The 19,169-nt window shown below is 40.8% G+C and overlaps 1 protein-coding gene across 6 annotated transcripts in view; it reads right to left on the bottom strand.

The window, feature by feature from the left end:
• The window catches only part of SMARCA2 (SWI/SNF related BAF chromatin remodeling complex subunit ATPase 2), a 166,781-nt gene that overhangs the window by 103,217 nt on the left and 44,395 nt on the right, over positions 1-19,169 (bottom strand). For all 6 annotated transcript variants that reach the window (XM_044756940.2, XM_070495812.1, XM_070495813.1 and 3 more), the window contains exons 10-15: positions 11,545-11,598; positions 8,632-8,762; positions 8,304-8,361; positions 6,068-6,168; positions 4,352-4,499; positions 660-823 (exon numbers count right to left, since the gene is read on the bottom strand). In XM_044756940.2, coding sequence (XP_044612875.2) covers positions 660-823; positions 4,352-4,499; positions 6,068-6,168; positions 8,304-8,361; positions 8,632-8,762; positions 11,545-11,598 — 656 coding nt within the window. The remainder of the gene's footprint in view (positions 1-659; positions 824-4,351; positions 4,500-6,067; positions 6,169-8,303; positions 8,362-8,631; positions 8,763-11,544; positions 11,599-19,169) is intronic.

Genomic DNA, 19,169 nt, shown 5'->3' with positions numbered 1-19,169 from the left:
TTTTAGTGAGTAAATCTACAACCTAACAGCCACAGCCAGAGACACCACACTCCAGCAAGGGCAGTGTGAACAGGTGTGCCTTCGCTCAGGAGCATCCGCTACAGACAGACAAAGGACCACGCACGAGCACAGACCATCCTTATGAAGCAGCAAAACCACTGAAAACAAATTGTACATCCTGAGGGCAGTTCAATGCAAAATTCAGAGTTAGGATTCTGACTTAGGTTCTGCTTTAAACGATACAATAAAGGAAGATTTAAGAATCTATAATCTTTTGAATATATGTAACCTTTTGGAAATGGAACAAGGAAAAATCAAAGAAATCTTAAAAAAAAAAAAACAAGACCTTCCTCCTTCGTGAGCCACTTAAGGAGTGATGACAAATAAGACCCACTGTGCAATGTGCAGGCTGTGTAGACACAATGCTAATGGCTGAGAAAATCATTTCATCTCATGTTTAACAGCCAATCAAAAAGCCTGGGGGTGGGGGCAGGGAGAGGGGAAAGGGTGGGGAATGAAAACTGAAGTCCAGATTACATGCTTTTAGTAATCCCACTATATGCTACAGTTCTGCCTTAAATGAAAAACAAGGACAAGCTACTAATAGGGCAATCTACAACGCACGGAAAGATAACTGCGGAATAAATGACTTTACTTACGAAAGGGGAACAATGATGAGATAGGGGCCATTGAGTCTTTTGTGCTCCATCAGATAAGTGATGAGTGCAATGGTCTGTATGGTCTTTCCTAGCCCCATTTCATCAGCTAAGATTCCGTTCAAATTGTTATTATACAGGGAAACCATCCATTCCAGGCCCTGGAGCTGAAATGAAGAGTAATTGCTTCAATTATCCAAGATCTGCACAGGTAATTAATACTAATACAACTCAAGTGAGGCTGTGACTTCTTAACTCCTCTGTGCTATATGTTGGATTCCCCACAGCAGGAAAGTGGGGGAAGCACCAACACAAAAAAGAATTTAAAATACAAGCCTGTAATCGTCCCTGCTGCTTGGCAGGTGCTGAGTGTTAATCAGATTTAGAAACGATGGGCTGCAGCACACTGGGGGGATTTAAGCAGCTTTGCAGCTCATCCCTACTTAGCATTTCACAGTATATGACATTCTAGAATTATTACAAATGAAGGAAACCCAAACCCAAACCCATTCCAACCACTCCACGAACAAAAAGGCGATATGAGGATTCAAGACCGACGAACCAGAAGATGGGTTTGGCGCGCAGATCACAGAATATTCGAAACAGCCTTGGTGGTGATGAAGAGCCTCCCCCCAGGGTGGGATCCCCTCAGTGAGGAAGCAGGGGGACCAGGGAACCAGGGGCACGCTGCGGGGCCCACAGGAGTCATTTCCTGGTGGAGGGAAACTTCCCAGGCAGCACATGGAAACTTTGCACCGTGGGCACTCCCCAAGGGCAGCACACCGGCAGCTAACGGCCTGGAAACATGGTCAACATATTTTTAAAGCACAAAAGCAACTGCACCAGAGACGCAGCCTTGGATTCCCCGTGCTAAGTACAAGAAAGGATGGGTGAAAATACAAAATTGTTAAACCTCCCTCTCCCAACCACCAATTCCCTTCCACCATCCTACCACTGGTGCTGGGTTTAAATGGTAGGATCAATATATATATATATATATATATTAGCTAAAGTCAATTTATCTTGCTAATGAAGTTATGCTTCGGGAAATGTTAATTTTAATTTGTTCTATGTAACAACCAAGTGAGTGATTTATTTATTTGAAATATACATTAAATGATTATTCTGTGCAAAGGGCCGTGCAAGGAGCTATAATAGACGGATACCTAGGTGTGTAAGACGCATGCCTCCCTTCAGAAGCTTGCAGTCAAAGAGGAGAAAATAAGCCATTCACATGTGCACATGTGCCAAGAGGTAGCTGACAGTGCCATGCCATACATACAAAATTGTATTCACCAGAGTTCTTCTTAGGGAGAGCACTGCAATGGTTTGAAGAAATACTTTCATAAGCCACTTGGAGTCCTCTGTACCATGCATGACTCCAAGTCATCCTAAAGGGTTTTGCAAAATGCCAACACCACCAAGGGATAAGGAAAGAAACGGGAAGAGCCGCTGAAAGAGTAGGCAAAAGACAGCGAGGGGAAGCAAGGAAATGACTGGGAACCATAAGTGGTGGGTAGGAGGAGCTGCATGCTCACATCATGACCCAAAGACCACCAGGACCTTTAAGACAGTCAACTAAATGCTAGAAACAGTTGGACATCCAGTGCTAGTGAATTTCTTTTAAATGAAAATCGGCAAAGGGGCTGAATTTTGCATCTGTGTTAATCTCAGAGAAAACAAGCAGAAACTGGCAGCTGAGGAGACTAGGAATTCACAAAAATTGTGGAAAGTGATTTGGACTTTCCTGGACTGTGGAATGGGAGGAGTTGGCTACCGACATAAGCTTATGTGGCTTTCCCAGAAGCAGCAGGAAGGCCTCAGCTATGTCAAGGTTAAATAACTATTAATGATATAAAAACTTCTCCAGGAGCAAGAAGATAGAAAGCTTACTCATGTACAGAGTGATCCAGGAAGGCTTTGAGCCAGTTTGAACTGGTTTGTGAGAAACGGAAAGAATCTCATCAGGCAGATATAGGTGGTCAGAGTCAAGGAAGAAGGAAATTTATGAGGCAAAACCCAGAAGGGGCACGAGTAAGGCACGTCCAGGGAACCTACAGCAGCCCAGTAGAAGGAGAGAGGCATACAATTCATATGTGGGAGCAGGAGGAGATGGGTTTGAAAAGGCAGTGATGAAGATTGCTTACAAAGGTGTTGGATGGCAGGAGGAAATCAATGTGGCATTAAGTTATTTACGAATAATCCAAAAAATGGATCTTCCCTGTATAGACATACAAAAGTTTATTGAAACAAACTATGACTTAACATCTCTGTCAGCTAGGCCAAATAAGATGAAACCACTCTGAACCTCATCAAAGTAGGATGGTGACCTTACTACAGAGCAGTGTTTCTCAAGGGACGTCTGAGGGTCCCCAAGACCTTTTGAGATCCACAAGGTCAAAACGATTTTCACAAAAACACTAAGGCCTTATTTGGCTTTTATATTGTGTTGACGTTAGCACTGATGATGCAAAAGCAACAGTGTGTAAAAATGGCTGGCACTTTAACACACATCAAGGCAGTACTACAGCAGTTGTGCTTGTGTCCTTTAGCCCCATGCAAGGGCAGCAAATACAGTGCCAAGTTTTAAGAGAGAGGAGACTCGAGTCCAAAAAGTTTTGAGAACTGTTGGCCTAAAGCATATACTTCCTAAGTATATTCTAAAAGACACTAGTTTTACAGATTGTTAATAGGTGATATATGAAAATAAGGCTTGGTGGCCAAAGAAATTTGGGAAATACAAAGTTAAAGTTATTTAACTTTAACATCAGGACACTGATGTGCAATTGTGGGTTACACATTTATATTTGCAGAGTCATGAATGTGCTGACGTACAGCATGGATCACCTAGAGAGGCCACTGCTAGGGGGCCCACACGTCTGGCTGGCTTGAGATAGTCCTGAGCTATGCCTACTATCAATAACAAGGGTCCCTACTCACTCTCATAAGTATCTAAAGCTGGAATAGTAAATTGTACAGTAATTTGCATGGTAATCCTAGTTACTGTCGAGAGTATTTCCCAAATTTATCTGACCACAGAACCTATTTTTCTTTTTCCTTTTAAGGGACATCTCATGGGACAAATGTTCCAAGGAACACACTTTGGGAAATACTGTAAGGCGGAAGGAGGTAGAAGGTGGGAGCCGACCTCATTCCAAACAGGTCAAACAAAACGTCTGTTATATTTACAGCCTAGTTTTCACCAAAGCATAGATGCTCGCTACTTTATCACGCCTTTGAAAAAAAGCATAAACATTGTAGATAGTGACTCCTAGGTGGCTGAATCCACAGCATTAAACTAGAGCCACCACTGAAATTTTTGGATGAATACTTCACTTACTTCAAGATGAGGCATGGATGTTCCCTAAACTCATGGAACGTGCTGGGTTTTCCATTTTAAAGAGATCCACAATGAAACAATTCCAAATGTTAAGACAGGACTTCTTACAATACAATTCAACCCAAAACCATAAGACAGAAAGCGGAGATGCCCTAGTCAAGACGGTGAAACAGAAGAGCTGTAAAAGCAGAATTACAGGCACAATGGAGGGAAGGTCAATATTACAAGCAATGTGACCTAAAAATGCCTCCCCTTCATCAAACCTCTTAAGCAATCAACAAGTGCATGACATACTCCAATCAAAATTAGGTAAAAGACTGTGACTTGCCAAGAAAACACAAACCACGCCAATTACCTGATAATGCTTCAGGGTGCCATTGATGAGCAGGGCAGACTGCTTCTCCACCCTCTCAGAGATGGCGTGAGCCACGGTGTAGTAGGACTGGGAGCCCCTGGCACTGTACTGCATGCTGTATTCATCATCCACGTCTTGCTTGGCTGTCCTGAGACAGAGAAGGTGGAGAGTCAGGCACAGATAATTTGGTGCATGAATGGAGAGCCTAAAACAGCTGCAATAGGTATGGCTTGCTCATCACCTACTTCATGCCTTGCAGTTAAAATAGATTATCTGTAATCCTCACAGAAAGTAAGTAAAGTAAACATTACTATTATCATCCCCATTTTATACATGTGAAGCACTTCAGGCTCCGAGAGGTCAATTAATTTGCCTAGGTCACATAGAAGCAATGGAGTCAGAATTTGAATGCAGGCCTGAACTGTATTTGCTGTTAGTGCTGTTGAGTCGATTCTGACTCCCAGTGACCGTGTGTGGAGCAGAGCTGGTTTTCATGGGCAATTTTTGGGAAGTGGGTGGCTAGGTCCTTCTTCCTAGTCTGTGTTAGTCTGGAAGTTCTGCAACCTGTCCACCATGGGTGATCCTGCTGGTATCTGAAATACGGTGGCATAGCTTTCAGCATCACAGCAACATGCAGCTGCTACAATATGACAAGCAACAGATGGGTGGTGTGGTTCTCCGACTGGGAAATGAACCTGGGCCCTGGCAGTGACATCATCAAATTTTAACCACTAGACCACCAGGGCTGGCTAAGGATCGTATACCTGTAGGCTAACACTTTGCTGGAGAAGCTGTCCTACGTTCTCAGGACACAAAGATAAATCCTATCCATAGAACACCGTCTAAAGCTTGAAGGACAGGTGAGAGAGGACCAAACATGACATTGAAGAGATAGGAAGGAGGAAAGGTAGTCATCCACTTTCTGTGCCTTATTAAAAAACTAGTGTTTTATTCTACAGGAAAATGAGGAGCCACCGAGGGGTTCTTAAAACCTTCAGTGGAGGAGGAGAGGCAGACTGATAAAACAAAGGTTCCTAAAGTGGGTCACACAGCCCTGCAATAAAAGGAGAAAATATTAGAATGTCTATTTCTAGTTTTTTAAAAAAAACTCATTAGTTTAAAATGTTCTATTTTGCATATTGTTTCACAACAATTTTCTTTTATTATTAGAGTTGTACAAGCGAAGAGCTGTGTAGACCACTGCTACAGAGGACGAAGGGAGGGAGGAGGGGAGCCAGGCAGCCAGAATGGGCAAGGGGAGCAGGTTCCAAAGATGTCTGGTAGTCTGGGCGGGAGCTGGTGGCTGAACGGCTATGGCAACAAGGACAGAGGAAGCAACGACGTTTCTCACTTAGGTTTCCGGGTGAATGTTGATGCCATTAAGGGAGGTAGGAAAGGCAGCGATGGAGCCAGCTAGAGGGGCAAGTTTAATCGGTTCAATTTGGGACTGAACTGAAGATGGGAAGCCCAGGAGTGAGCCCAACCTGGAGGTGGGGATTCAGGATGGAGAAGAGGACAGAAGGAAGAAGAGGATCAACCCGAAGCCCTCGGGCATGGGGGCCGGGAGCTCAGTGGTGACCTCTGATGGCATCGTCTCGAGTGGAGTGTGGGCATGAAGTCAGCCTCCTTCCTTAAACCAAATTCTCTAAAAGAAAATCCGTACGGCGTAATCCTCACGCAATGCATTTGCCAGGGAGAACCCTGAGAGATACGCACTCAATGATCTGCTTAGCATCCTTCTCAGAAACTTCTTCACTGTTTGGATCCAGAAGTATTTTCTCTTCGGTTTCTTGGCGACTGGACTCTTCTTCCTCATCCTGGGGAAGGGACAAAGATACGGGGGAGATTCCATTTTACTAAGGGAATCGCTATTAACTGGCATTTTCTGAAAAGAGATTAAATAGTATTCAAATTCACAAATAGAGTAAACACAATGAAGGGAGGAAGTAAATTTAACACTTACTTAAAGCAGGCAATACACCTTTCCATTGCTGTTTCAATCGCTCAGTGAGAGAACGAAAGGAACCCTCGGAGGGTCCCCTAGAACTCTTGCTCTCAAGAATAAATATGTGAAAATCATGCCAGAAAGGTGAATATGTATCATTGTTTGGTTGTCAGAGTCCTCTAGAATATATCTGCTCTCACTTAGTGACATTCTCTAGCCTTCTCTACAAAGCCAGATTTTAGAGATCTTAGCATCCTCTCTCTCATAAAAATGCTCTCTCTGATAACGCCCATGAGCCTTTGATGGTCCCACATGTGTTTACACAGAGGGAGTGGAGCCTGTAAACACACTGCTTTCTGGGGCTACTTCACATCACACACTTCTGAATATTTAGATTAAAACTATCAGTAACTTGCCAAAGGATTCATTACCTCCCCACTTCTCGACTGTGCGCTATGTTCTGCTGATTTGTTTGAAAACTTCACTAAGTATTCATTATGTCCACTACTAACCACTGATGTTGAAAGATAATCTAGTACACTTTCCTTTAAGATTAGCTTTAAAGAGAATAATGCTTCCCCATAACTCTTGAATGGAAAAATATGAACTGAGATGCTATTAATGCTGAAACTCAGACCTATGATAACAGATGACTGAGACGCAGGCGGTGAGCTGAGGATCAGTACAGCTCCTTCACCTTCCAGGTGAGGAATGAGGTGCTGAGAGGGGACTTTATCTCCCACATCAGCAGCAGACACAGACAAGGACCAGGGGTCTCCAGACCCCCAGGTCAGAGTTCATTCTATTCCTGGCTGTCTAGAGCTGTCTGCACTTGTCACTCTCAGGTTGGCATCTACATGTTAAGCTGCCTAGATTGTCTCGTCCCTGTCCCTCCCTGACTCTCCTATTCAAAGAGAAGGTTCTTCCAACTGATCGTTTACGGTCCCATTCATCCGAGTAAACAGGAAACATTTTAAAAATGGATTTTGTAACCTTCATGTATCTCAGAGAAAGAGTAGCCTGTAAAAAAAAAATAACATGCTCCCCAAAGTACTTCTTTTTTAACGGTGTGCTTTTTTTAAACATAACTTTTATTATTTTTCCTCTTTACAAAGGCAGTAAGTGTTCATGGTAGATTAATTTAGAAAATATAGGTCCACAAAATAGAAGAAAATAACAAATGTCTTAAAATTCTGGTGAGCTATTATCAGTCAGGCTGCTTTGCCTGGTCCATGGCATCTACACCATGGCACTCTTGGAACCAAGATTCCTCTATACCGGTAAGCCTCAGATTTAATGACTATGTACTAGCAACTAATAAAGGAGGTAAAAATCTTCTTTTAATCCTTTTATTGGTAATTATTAAGCATTTCACAGTTAACCTAAAAAACACCTTTATTATTCCTTAATTTCTATTAAAAGTATCCAAGATTACCATTTCAGGTTCTAGATATATTCAATATTCCTTCCAAGAGACTGAGAAATGTGCTTCTCTTTGAGTAACAAGTATATCAAGGAATTTAAACAGGATCACATTTAAAGAGAAACCAAGAGGATCAATAAATTCATTAAACCAAGGCCATGTGGCCCTTTTTGTCTAAGTTTCCAGACTTGAAACTTCAAATGGACTCAAAGGCCTAAAGGACTGCAGAAATTTTCAGGCAGCTAACTCTCAGGATAAACCACTTGGAGGCATGGGATTGCCTTTCCCAAAGTAATCCATCTTCAATTGTCCTCAAAAGATCTTTCTTTCCACCATCTCCGATTTAATGCCAGCTTCTCTTTTCTTGGTTCCAAATAAACTTAGAATTCGTCAGGTTTCCCCATTGGCCAGGAGCCTCCAAGAAGTCACTATACCACTAAGCATGGGCCATCAAAGCTGTGACAAACCCTCAGTCCCAGTCGTCACCTGAAGGCCAACACTGGAGGAGGCAGTGATAGAAGGACACAGGGGCCTCCCCCATGAACTTTCCAACCAATAGACTCCAAACAGAGATACATACATACCTCTTCCTCATAATCAGAATCACTCTCTTCGCTGTCGGATCTAGGGGCCACTTCATAACTACAGGAAAAGGAGTGGGGAAGAAGAGGGGCTCAGTCCTTTAAATTACAAAACAATATATACATGCACAACTTAACTAGCACATTCTATGTACAAATGACAAACGCAGGTAATAACTTTAACCATTTCAGCAAAGGCTGTGTCGATTTAGGTCCAAGATTTTACAAGGACCACAAAAATCTAAATGCTGTTTTAGTTTCAAGATTTTACAAGGACAAGAAAAATCTAAAATGCCAAAGAACACCAATAATTTCTGCTTTAATGCCCTACCCAGGATTCATTTCCAACCAGGCGTCCAGCTGACTTGCTTTGGGTGCTTCTGGTCCGAACAGGACCTTGCCGGTTTCTGTGTGAGTCACCTTGACAGGAAGGTCACTCATCTGACTGCTCTCATCTATTGGCTAGAAAGGAGAAAAAAACACATCACCACTTGGTGTTAAGACGTTCTCCCAATTCTGTGCTGGATTGTGTCTCAGCCTATAGGCTACCCAGCATCTGAACCTTCTTCCGTGATTGGAAGTTTCACCACCTAGTGAGTCTTGGTAGAAAATGCGAGGCCACCTCCTATTAAGAAACTGAAAAGACCAGCCTCTCTTGCAGCTAAGGCATCAGCATAAGACCTCAGCTCCACCGACCGTATGTACTCACTGAGGCTCTGAACCAGGAGCTAGAAGTTCAAGGAAGCAGGGACCAACAGACACACTGGTGGGAGGACAGACCACGCTGGCAGCAGTGCCAGTGCCATGGTATTGGCCGTGCCAAGCTCCTGCCTACTTCCAGTGTCAGCCACATCCACACTGACCAGTTGTACAGTGAAATACTGGGTGTAGCCTCCAGTCAAGGTCTCCAGTCTTCCTGAAGATCTGATGAATTACCCAATATCCTATGAGTACATTCTCTTCTTATTTAAATCAGGCAGAGTTGATTTTTGTTGTTTGCAACTTAGAACCCCCAGCCCCTCAAAAATACCTCCCAGATAATGTCTATTGCAAACGGGAAAAGGCAAAGGTACTGTAACTTGCGTCATCTCATTAGTGGCTGGTTTGGCTTCTCCAGAGCTTTTATCAAAACCAAACCACCAGGTATCCAGCCCAACCATGGGAACATGGGAGTGTGACAAAGCAAAAAGCTCTGATTTGTGAAACCTGGTGAACAGACCAAGATGGAGGTGAAGTTCATTATTACACTCTCAATGAAAAATGGCTTGCTCAGAGAATTAAGACAATAAATGAAATCGCAGAGGTTCTGTTTAACCCACTTCAGAGAACAAATTGTTTTAAAAGGCCTGAAAATGGAGTAATCCTATGCAAATGAATGCTACTGATTACAGGGTGACTGTACTTCTGGGAGCAGACCATCAGGCAAGAGGTTTGTTTGGAAATGCTTGATTTGTGACTAATCCAAGTTATCTATCTCCTTAAAAGTAATAAAATCCAATGTTTAGACAATTCATTTATTCCAAAGAATTTTTCCTAAATTATTCTTAATTGGAGTTAAATAAAAATGATAGGAAAACAGTATACTGTAGGTTATCTTCTATATCTTATAGGAAATGACCAAAAAAAAATTGGTTCTGCCCCACTTCTTCCTCAAAAAAGCACTGTCAGAATAAGAAACAATATATTAGCGATTATCCACAAAAATAACCTTTAAAAAAAGAAAAGGCTTACTCCAGATAGTCTTTTTTTTTCTTTTATGTGTGCTAAAGCAAGGGTTGTGAATACCATTACTTTGCATGCAAGATGACATTTCTTCCTCATTAATGTAAAAGGTCATCTATACATTCACGCAACACAGAAGGAAATCTACCATTTGCTATCATCTCTCTTGGAAAAATCATATTCCATTATCTTGAACTATTATCATACAGCTTGTTTTATTGCTTATGTCATGCCTCAAAGAAAACTGGGAAGCAGGGTAGCCGGAATTAGAACTTTGGCAAAAGCACTGAAAGAGCACAGCAGAGTGTAATAAGAACAGTACTTCAAAACAAACTGAGCAAGATCTCCACTTTGCCAACTTCGGCAAACAGAACACACATGTGTTAAGATTAAAAGAAAAAAAGGTGTATGTCATCAGCCCAAGATCAGTAGCTAATTCTCCCAAGAGATAATCAGAGAGCAGCGCACAGTCGCACTAACACGTTAAATCGTTCCCTGTGTGCTGGTTAATGACAGAGCCGCGTGAGGCGTGCTCAGGTGAGGCTGGGCTCTTACAAATTAGAGCCGTTTCTAAGTGCTCTAATATACAGTATTCTTCCCCCATAACAGCCCACTGAGAGTTTCTTACACATTAGACATTTATCCCGATCCTTTCTCTCCTTGTGATGGATTATAGTGGTTAAGCAACGTTTATTGTTCAAGAGGTTTCTGCATAGAATAGTGGATTCAGCCTTTTTTCTGCATCCGGGCTGTTCAGTTCACAATATGTCTCGCACGCACAGTGATTCTAGAATGGGAAGAGGCAACCCTCCGCCCACCCCAATCCTCCAAGCAGCTTTATCAGAATCTGTGAGAGGAGAAGGCGGCTGGAAACAAACTCGCTTCCCATCCTGCTCTGGGGGTGTGCCTCCTCACGTGAACCACGGGCAGAGAACTTTGAGTTTTCAGAGAAGAAAATAAAATCCAATAAATAAATAATTGTATTCTCATGATTCTGGAGAATATTGGAAATACTAGGAAATAAAATTTAGGAATATGCTGATGAATCTACAAATAGAAGCTATATTGTAAGCCTACAGAAATGTCAAAAAATAAGGTAACCAAATATGTAAATTGTTTGGCTTAGGGAGTTTTATAATTCCAAATTAGTAATAAACTAAGGAAACTGGTTCATATTTTATGCTTCAGTATCATTTACTGGGAAAATGTAATTACAGAATCACTTAAGAGTTTTACACATTCTATGTATTCATAAACATATGCTTATATGTGCATAGAAAATTCTGGAATGGTACACAAGAAGCTTAACATCAGTTGATTGCCAGTCTGAGATGGAAGGAGATTACTTCTCAGTGTATCCCTTTTATACTATTCTAATTTCCTACTATGCTAATGTACTGTTTTTACTTAAAAATGAATAGCTGAGTAAAAATAAAATTAGTATACACAGAGACCGGTGCTACAAAGTACGGCAGGGACTCATTCAGCAGAAGACAGTAGAGATGGGTCCAAACTCCCTTACCTCTCCATCTGGTCCCAGGGCAGACTCTCCTCCCTCTGCGTTCTCTTCAGCCTTCTGTAAAACACCAATGTCAAATGTTATGTGTAAACCAAGAAGATGGGTATAGCAAGGGTTTCATGGTTACTCTGGGGTATGACAGTACTTCATTACTACTTAGGATCATCTAACAAAGATTTAGTACAAATGCCTTTGATTTTTATTTCTCTTCACTATCTAAGACAAAGTATATATTTTATTAGCAACTTGCAGAGAGTTATTTAAATCCAGATGTGAATCAACAGCAGCACACTAGAGATTTGCATCTTCCAGGACCCAAAGAGCTTAAGACATGGCAGCATCTAGAGAGAGGTCAGAATCTGAAATGTTCTTCTCATGTTTGGCACTTTGAAGACAAATCCTGACATAATCAGTTCTACTTTCCCATTCCCTCGGCAAGTTTTTGAAAACTGTCCATCAGGAATAAACTCTGGACCACTCTTGGGTCATAAAAATACAAAAGGATACAAAATTCTGTGACTTCTCCGAATGTTTTTCCTTCTACCTAATTAGCTTTCATAATATATAGCATTTCCACAGTGCGTATGTGGGGAAATTTGGTGCAGATACTGTGATCTCATGAAAAATTCTGTCATCTGCCATTTTTTGAATATTCCACTATCTTAGTCCATTAATCTCTAGATGCGTCTCAGAGACAGCCTAAATGAAAAGCTAAGATTATGTCACATTTTGTACATACCCAAGAGAGTCTCATCTATAATATATACAAATAGTCTAAAATTTTTTACACTTGTAACAGCCTCTTTGACAAGTGAAATACTTAACAACCCCTTTACAGAATACCTTATTTTAAAGTTACTGCTGGAAACCTACACTACTTCTGAGCAGTACGATGAGGAAAAAAAAAAAAACTTTAGTCATTTCCTTTATCAAGACATTAAAGAAAATGAGCTTTCCTCCCCTGGGCCCTTTAGTTAATTAAAAATATATATAATGATACAGAATCAATATTAACTCCACTTTGTTTATTTAAGGCATTGATCGTATAATACATTTTTGCTTTCTATGAAAATAACTCAATTGTCTCTTGACAAAATAGCTTGTATAGAAAACGTTTAATGTTTAAAATCTAGCCTTTTGTCCATACCGAAGAAAAGCAGTTCTCATAAATGTTTGTGATTTTTGAAGTTCTTTTATAATTTTCTTACAAAAAATACATGTATGTATGTATGCCAAAGCATAGGTCTTCAAAAATGTAGCTTTTATCAAAGAGCAGGAGATGAAATACTCCCTTTGGTTATGATTTCCCAAGAATTTGATTTTCCATTTATGCCACCCCAAAGAGAAAATGTTTACAAGCTCAAAAGGAGTGACTGGCTTCGAAAAGCGCCAGGCCCTACGTGTAGGCTAGGGAAACAGGAAACAATGGCAGAGTCCCTCAGCTCAGAAAAGAAACCATCCCCACTACCAGCCCCTGAAGTTTCCATTTTTGGAATTCTCAGGCACTATACTCAGACCACTGTTTTAATTAATGGGAGGAAGTCAATTAATCCCGCCATTCTTTCCATACAAATCAGAAATAAGCTACAAATTTGGCCAGCAAAGAAAATCAAATGAGACAATGAATAAGCCAATTTCCAATATCTAGCAAGTAGAAGTGGATCACCATTTCAATGAATAGTACATTAAAAAGCCTGAAGGACCACAAATAATAGAATCAAAACTATTCTAAAGGACAACTCTTCCATGAATATGTTATAGACTAGCTAGAGTGTTATCTGAAAACTGCCTCCTAATCAGGCCCTTCCATTACTTAAAATCCTCTAAACTAATTTTAAAAATTCCATTAGGCATCAAATTCGAGAGGCAATGTAATATTAGATTTAAAAAACTTGGTTCTGGAATTAGATGACCTGCATTTGAATCCCAGCTCTGTCACTAAGTGCAAGAGACCTGAGCTGTGTGATCTTTGGCAAATGTTCTCTGTGTCTTGGTTCCCTCTCCTGTAAAGCAGGGACAGTAACAGTGCCTATCTCCTAAGTCTGCTGCAGGGCTGGTTCACTCTTTCAATACGTGCAATCCAATGTGACATGTAACATATACCGCAAACATCAGTCTCCGCAACGTAAAAGGATCAATGATAGTCCAAGGGCTATTTTATGACTATATAAGATTGGCTGTAGCACTGTCTGAAAACTGCTTCATAAGGTTATGAGGTCAGGGTTAAAAGGGTGCCCAGCACATAAAATGCACTAAATAAATATTTGGTGAATGAATGAATGCAATCACCAAGAACAATGCTTTTCCATTAGCATATGCTCAATGAATTATTATTATTATTGTAATTAGGTGCCAATATATTTGCAAGTCATAAAATAGTTAAGAACACACACATAATGCCTCTTAGAACTGCTCTATGAGACTTCTTTCACATGCCCTGAGCTTACACCCAGTTAGGCTACATTATATGAGGCAGAAGCCAGGTGGCAGTCTACTCTATGGCAGAAGATGTCATATTCTTCCTTCATGCTCTAGATTCTTCCAGTTTGGTGACGGTCTCTGGTGTGCTTCATAAATCCATGTTCTCACATCAAACTGGTGCTTTATCCTCTCCTCTCCCCACCAACAAACATTTTCCCCTTTTTTTGGCTCAAGATTAACTCCCAACTGATTGTGATTGGTGCTCCCACTTGAGGTAACCTTGGCCTGTTTCTGAGCACCTGGTGAAATGGCCTGGTGCTGATGTGGCCGAAGATAGCACGTCTCACACTGCCTGAGTAAGTTTCGCATACAGTTATCCATACTGTGGGACTGCAAACACATCCTATCAATATTACCACTGATGCCTGAGCTTACTGCCATTGATTAAAACAAACAAACAAACAAAACACCGCAGTGCATCCATTAATCAGGCTTGAAGGAACTTTGTACTGGCTACTTCTCACCTGCAAAAAGTTTGGAACTAATTATGCTCATGGAGGGAGGGAGGAGTGTAATTAGCCTGGTCACGGAAGGGGATATGAAACAAATTACTCATGACTAGAGACAACTCGGGTTCCCAATCTCCAAGGCCAGTGTCAATTTATACCTTCCATTTAGGAATGTTCACGAACAAAGTTATGTGCCTGGCTACCCATCTTCCCTGCAGAAGCTATATAAAAGAATTAATGGCAGAGGTGAGGAGTCAAAGGAATCCCCTAAACATGAAAATCCTGCGTAAGCTGAACTCAAGAAAATAGACTTCAGTGGGGCACTTTAGTAGAGATTACCACACTATAGGCCACAAACAGCCTCATGTTGGAAAGAAATAGTTTTATACCAAATATTTTACAATCTATATAATCAAGTGAATGCATTTTGTCCCACAGCATTATTTGTCCCATTATTTGTTATAATATGCTGAAATAACATTCAAATGTGCTGGCATCTTAAAGACTCATTCTGCTTGGATGGAAACCTAAGCTTTCAGAAACCACTTGGGTTATTTTTACTGCCATTTAAGTGGACCTTTGAGCATTAAGATAGGTGATCAGGCCATAAAAAATACCCAAGAATATCAAATTAACAGGCAATTGCATATTACTTCGGTTGTGCCTTGCAGAGAAAACCAATTCTTACATTTTGACTCAAGTAACTGGTCAATCCAGTTAAGCAAGACTTTGATCCAAACCTCTGGCTTCACCCATTTCGACACTGAAGTAATCAAATAAATCTAATCATTGTGGCATTGTGTTCATCCACTCTTACAACAGGCTATACTCAAATGCCCAGAATTACCTTAGACCTTTCTTTTACCTATGGAAATCTCCTTCTGGAGGAGTTGTAATAAATTACATGATCTCTGGGGAAAACGGACAAAAGAACTAAGATGAATCAGAGAGTAACTCGAATTTAAAACAAATGTTTCAGCAATATTATTACTTTGCCTTTAACGCTCTTTTCATTGAAAATTCTACCAAGAGGCTTTTCTGATGTTTTGATAGCTAAAAAAAGGATAAAAGCACATTTCCTACCACTATATTGATCAATAAACTATGCGAGAAAGTTTCTCCCTCCAGAACATCCCGGTTCTAAGATTTACTTACAATAGTGGTTGATGAGAGAGAGAGAGAGAGAAAAAAAAAGAACTTTCATAAAGAAAACCAAACACCACGATGAAAAAGATAGCTGGCACAGCTTTCACCCATGGGTGTCTGAGGATGTTCCCATTGGTATCGTGGGTTTCCAGGAAATGTCACAAATAAATAACAAGGGCATAGTTCTGCTGGTATACACCTCACTGAAAGATTTGGAAAAGGGAATAAAATATTTATTTTTGGCCTGAAGTCAACAGCTTGAGAAGCTGAACCCTTGAAATGACTAGACTTCGAAGCTGTAGGCTGGGAAGGGTGGCAAGGGCTTCGAGTCACAGCTTAAGGAAAAATATACTGTAAAGCCCTGCAAGAAATACCTTATTATCACCAGGAACCACCTGAGGCCACATAACCAGAAAATTCTCTTCGTAGGAGCTTGGGAGGGAGAGGTAAGCAGAGTCTACCAGAAATAACAAATCCTCCTCTCCCACTGCTGCCTCAATAGTCAAAGAACCTGTCATTGTCCTAAAGGACATCCTACCTAATAATATCTAATGGATCCCCAACTAGAAAAAAATGGTGGCCATTTATTTGCTCAACACCCCAGGGAATACACAATAAGGGGAAAAAACAAGATTTTATTTTCCAAAAAACCTATAACCACATTTCAACAATCCTGAGGCTACATTTATACCACAGAATTGCTCGATAAAATAGCTAATATTTACTGAGCACTTACTAGGTGCCAGGGAGTGTTCTAAATGCTTTCGACAAACTTTCCCATGTAATCCTCACAACAAATCCACGATGTGGGTACTGTTCCTCTCACCTTCTCACAGATCAAGAGACTGACGGCCAAGGTAGTAGAGCTTTTAATGAAATATCTTACAAGGGAAGAAGAGCAAATCAGTAGGATCTGCTTTCTTATGCAGCATGAATTTAAAAGGTGGTGTGCTAACATGATTTAGACAGGGGTCCGATTTTCTAATTTAGCATGTTCAATCCTACTTGTACACATCCTGATAGCTTTACGTAGCCCCATACCCTTTTTTATCCTGTATTTACCCAGGAGATGTTAGAGAATAATCACGGCAGAGGACCGAGACCTCAAGGTCATGCTAAGTGCACATAATAGCGCATTCACGCCATCACCCTGCAGAGACGGGTTTCACATAATTAGATATTTCAATCCTTGAAATATTATGCCCCCTCTAACACTTAAGTAGATACATATGGTTTACTTCTTTTTCTTCCATTTGAAGGGCATTAATGGAAGACCAGGCTGAGAACGAGAAGTTTCAGAATGATTTATAAATGTACACTTCATAGAAATGGCTCTAATGTTGAGAAGAGAAAAATTAAACAAGGTCATGACAGGTTACAGGAAACCCACTCTATTATTCACCAACAACAAGTCAACACAATAAGCTCTCCATGAAAGAAAATGGCCTTCTCTCTTACACTGGGGCAATTTAAAAAAAAAAAAAAATCATACACTAGTTTAACACAAAGTAAAAAGTAACCCTTTCCCAATTAAATTACAAGGTCAACCATACTCATCTTGAACAGCATAGTTCTTAGACTTCTCTGAGGCTTAGCTGTCCTACATATGTTGCTCCCAGCTCAATGCTTTTAGTCCACTGGGTAAAGGTTTTCTCAAAACAAAGATTCATTGGTGCCTTACTTAATTAAAACAAACAAACAAACAAAAAACAACTGCAGATAGGAACAGCATAATAGTCCATTCTATGGGAAAATACTGAAAGGGATGCATAGAATTTTTAAGCTTCTGGAGGTAGTTTCCTTCCCTGACAGAGAGGCTGGAACAAGCAACTCTCAATCATTCACTCTAATGGAGGGGAGAACTACAGAGAACCCAAAGCATCAAGTAATCAGCTTTTGAAAGCACCCATTGTCTTTGCACTTGAATAAAGGTGCATCTGGAATTGGGTAATTCACTTTGACTAAGTCTCAAAGCCTGGTGAAAGAGACAATTTTCAGGAAGGACCAGGAAGGGGCCCAGTTTGTTTTTTTCCTTCTTTATGCCATTTCTCCCATCAAGACGGCCCAGGAAGGAAACACAGCCTGTCCCCCTTAGTCCTGCTGAGGGCAGGGAGCACTTTCAGGCTTTCACCCTGAAAGCATGACCGAAAAGAGGTAGAGGGCTGATCACAAAGTCAGAATTCTGTACATTCAATCATGTGAGAATGGGAGACGCCCAGAGATATCCACCAGTCAGACTGGAGTCACTTTGGTATCTATTGTTGGCCAAGAAATCAGGCCCCATCCCCGATTTGACTCCCAGTCTTCCTTCACAGCATTCACCACAGTTTATAATTATATATTTAGGTGCATATTTGATTAATATCTGTCTCTCTCTGATTAAAGCATGCTTTTCCTCACCATTGCACCCTCTCCCCCAGCATCTAGCACACTGCAAGCTCAGAGTAAGTGTTCAGTTAATATTGTTGAGCGAATGCATGAAATAGAAAGAATAAAATGCTCTTAGCAAACCTGAAGGCAAGGGTTTGGAAGTAGAGAGCCAATCTAGAGATCATGTACAGTTGGAAGTACCATGAAAAACATTATGACAGGTTCTTGCTCTGTACAGACGAACATAAAAATAAAGGCATTCTCTTTATCACTCAATTATTATCTTTCTCTGCCTGTGATGATGTAACAATCTTACACCATGGCGGGAATCTGTTAATTGCAAGCCAGAAGCTCAAATCTGGGCCACTGGCTTTAAATCACAAAGAAATGTAGAATATGAACATTAGTACGAAAAACACAAACAGTAATGTTTTTGTGGCAACCTCTGCAAAGTACACCTCTGGATTAGGAAAAACGACAACTGCTACTTAATGGGGTCCACTTACGGAATATTACAGAATTGTATCTTTTTGCCTATGTGCTCTGCACTAAACTCTGAAAACGTCTCTTTAAGTCAGGAATTGGGAGCTGGAATTTTGCAAAGCCTATAATGCTACCTTGACAAGAAAATGAGGTATTCCTCACCAACGAAATGTCTAAATCCAAGCCCTGCGTCATCCCTCGTTCATCTTCACAATGAGGGAAGCTATCTTACACTAAAGAAATCAGGTGCAAGAAGGCGCCTTCTCAATCATTTATTCCTCCTCCTTAATTATGAAACAGGTATGAGAATTCAGGAGCCATGAAATTAATTATTTTCTGAGAAACATTTTGTTCAATTATTCAGTGTGGAGAATAAATGATTAAATGCTACCCGTCCTCGATCTTCACAACTCTGACGAAGACTTCCTGTTGATGTTTGCACCCAGCCCAATTAGAATTTATCCTGAAAACAAAATAGCATCCAAGAACTGAATTACCAGACCACTGAAGCCTCAAAGAGGCTCTATACGCACAGGTCTCCACTCAGCAGGTTACCCTTGAATTGAGATATAATGCTTGCAGAGCAGAGATTCGAAATCTTACCCTTCACTTCTCATGATAATTAGCAGACATTTTACCTAAGACTATTGTTTTCTGTAATTACCTAAAACCTTCTGCACACCTACCTTAGTGTGACAG

The sequence above is a fragment of the Equus asinus genome, chromosome 23 (genome assembly GCF_041296235.1).
Source record: "Equus asinus isolate D_3611 breed Donkey chromosome 23, EquAss-T2T_v2, whole genome shotgun sequence".
In the NCBI taxonomy this organism is placed as follows: Eukaryota; Metazoa; Chordata; class Mammalia; order Perissodactyla; family Equidae; genus Equus; species Equus asinus.
Note: the sequence above shows the minus strand (reverse complement) of the source record. Positions and strands in the feature narration are given on the sequence as shown.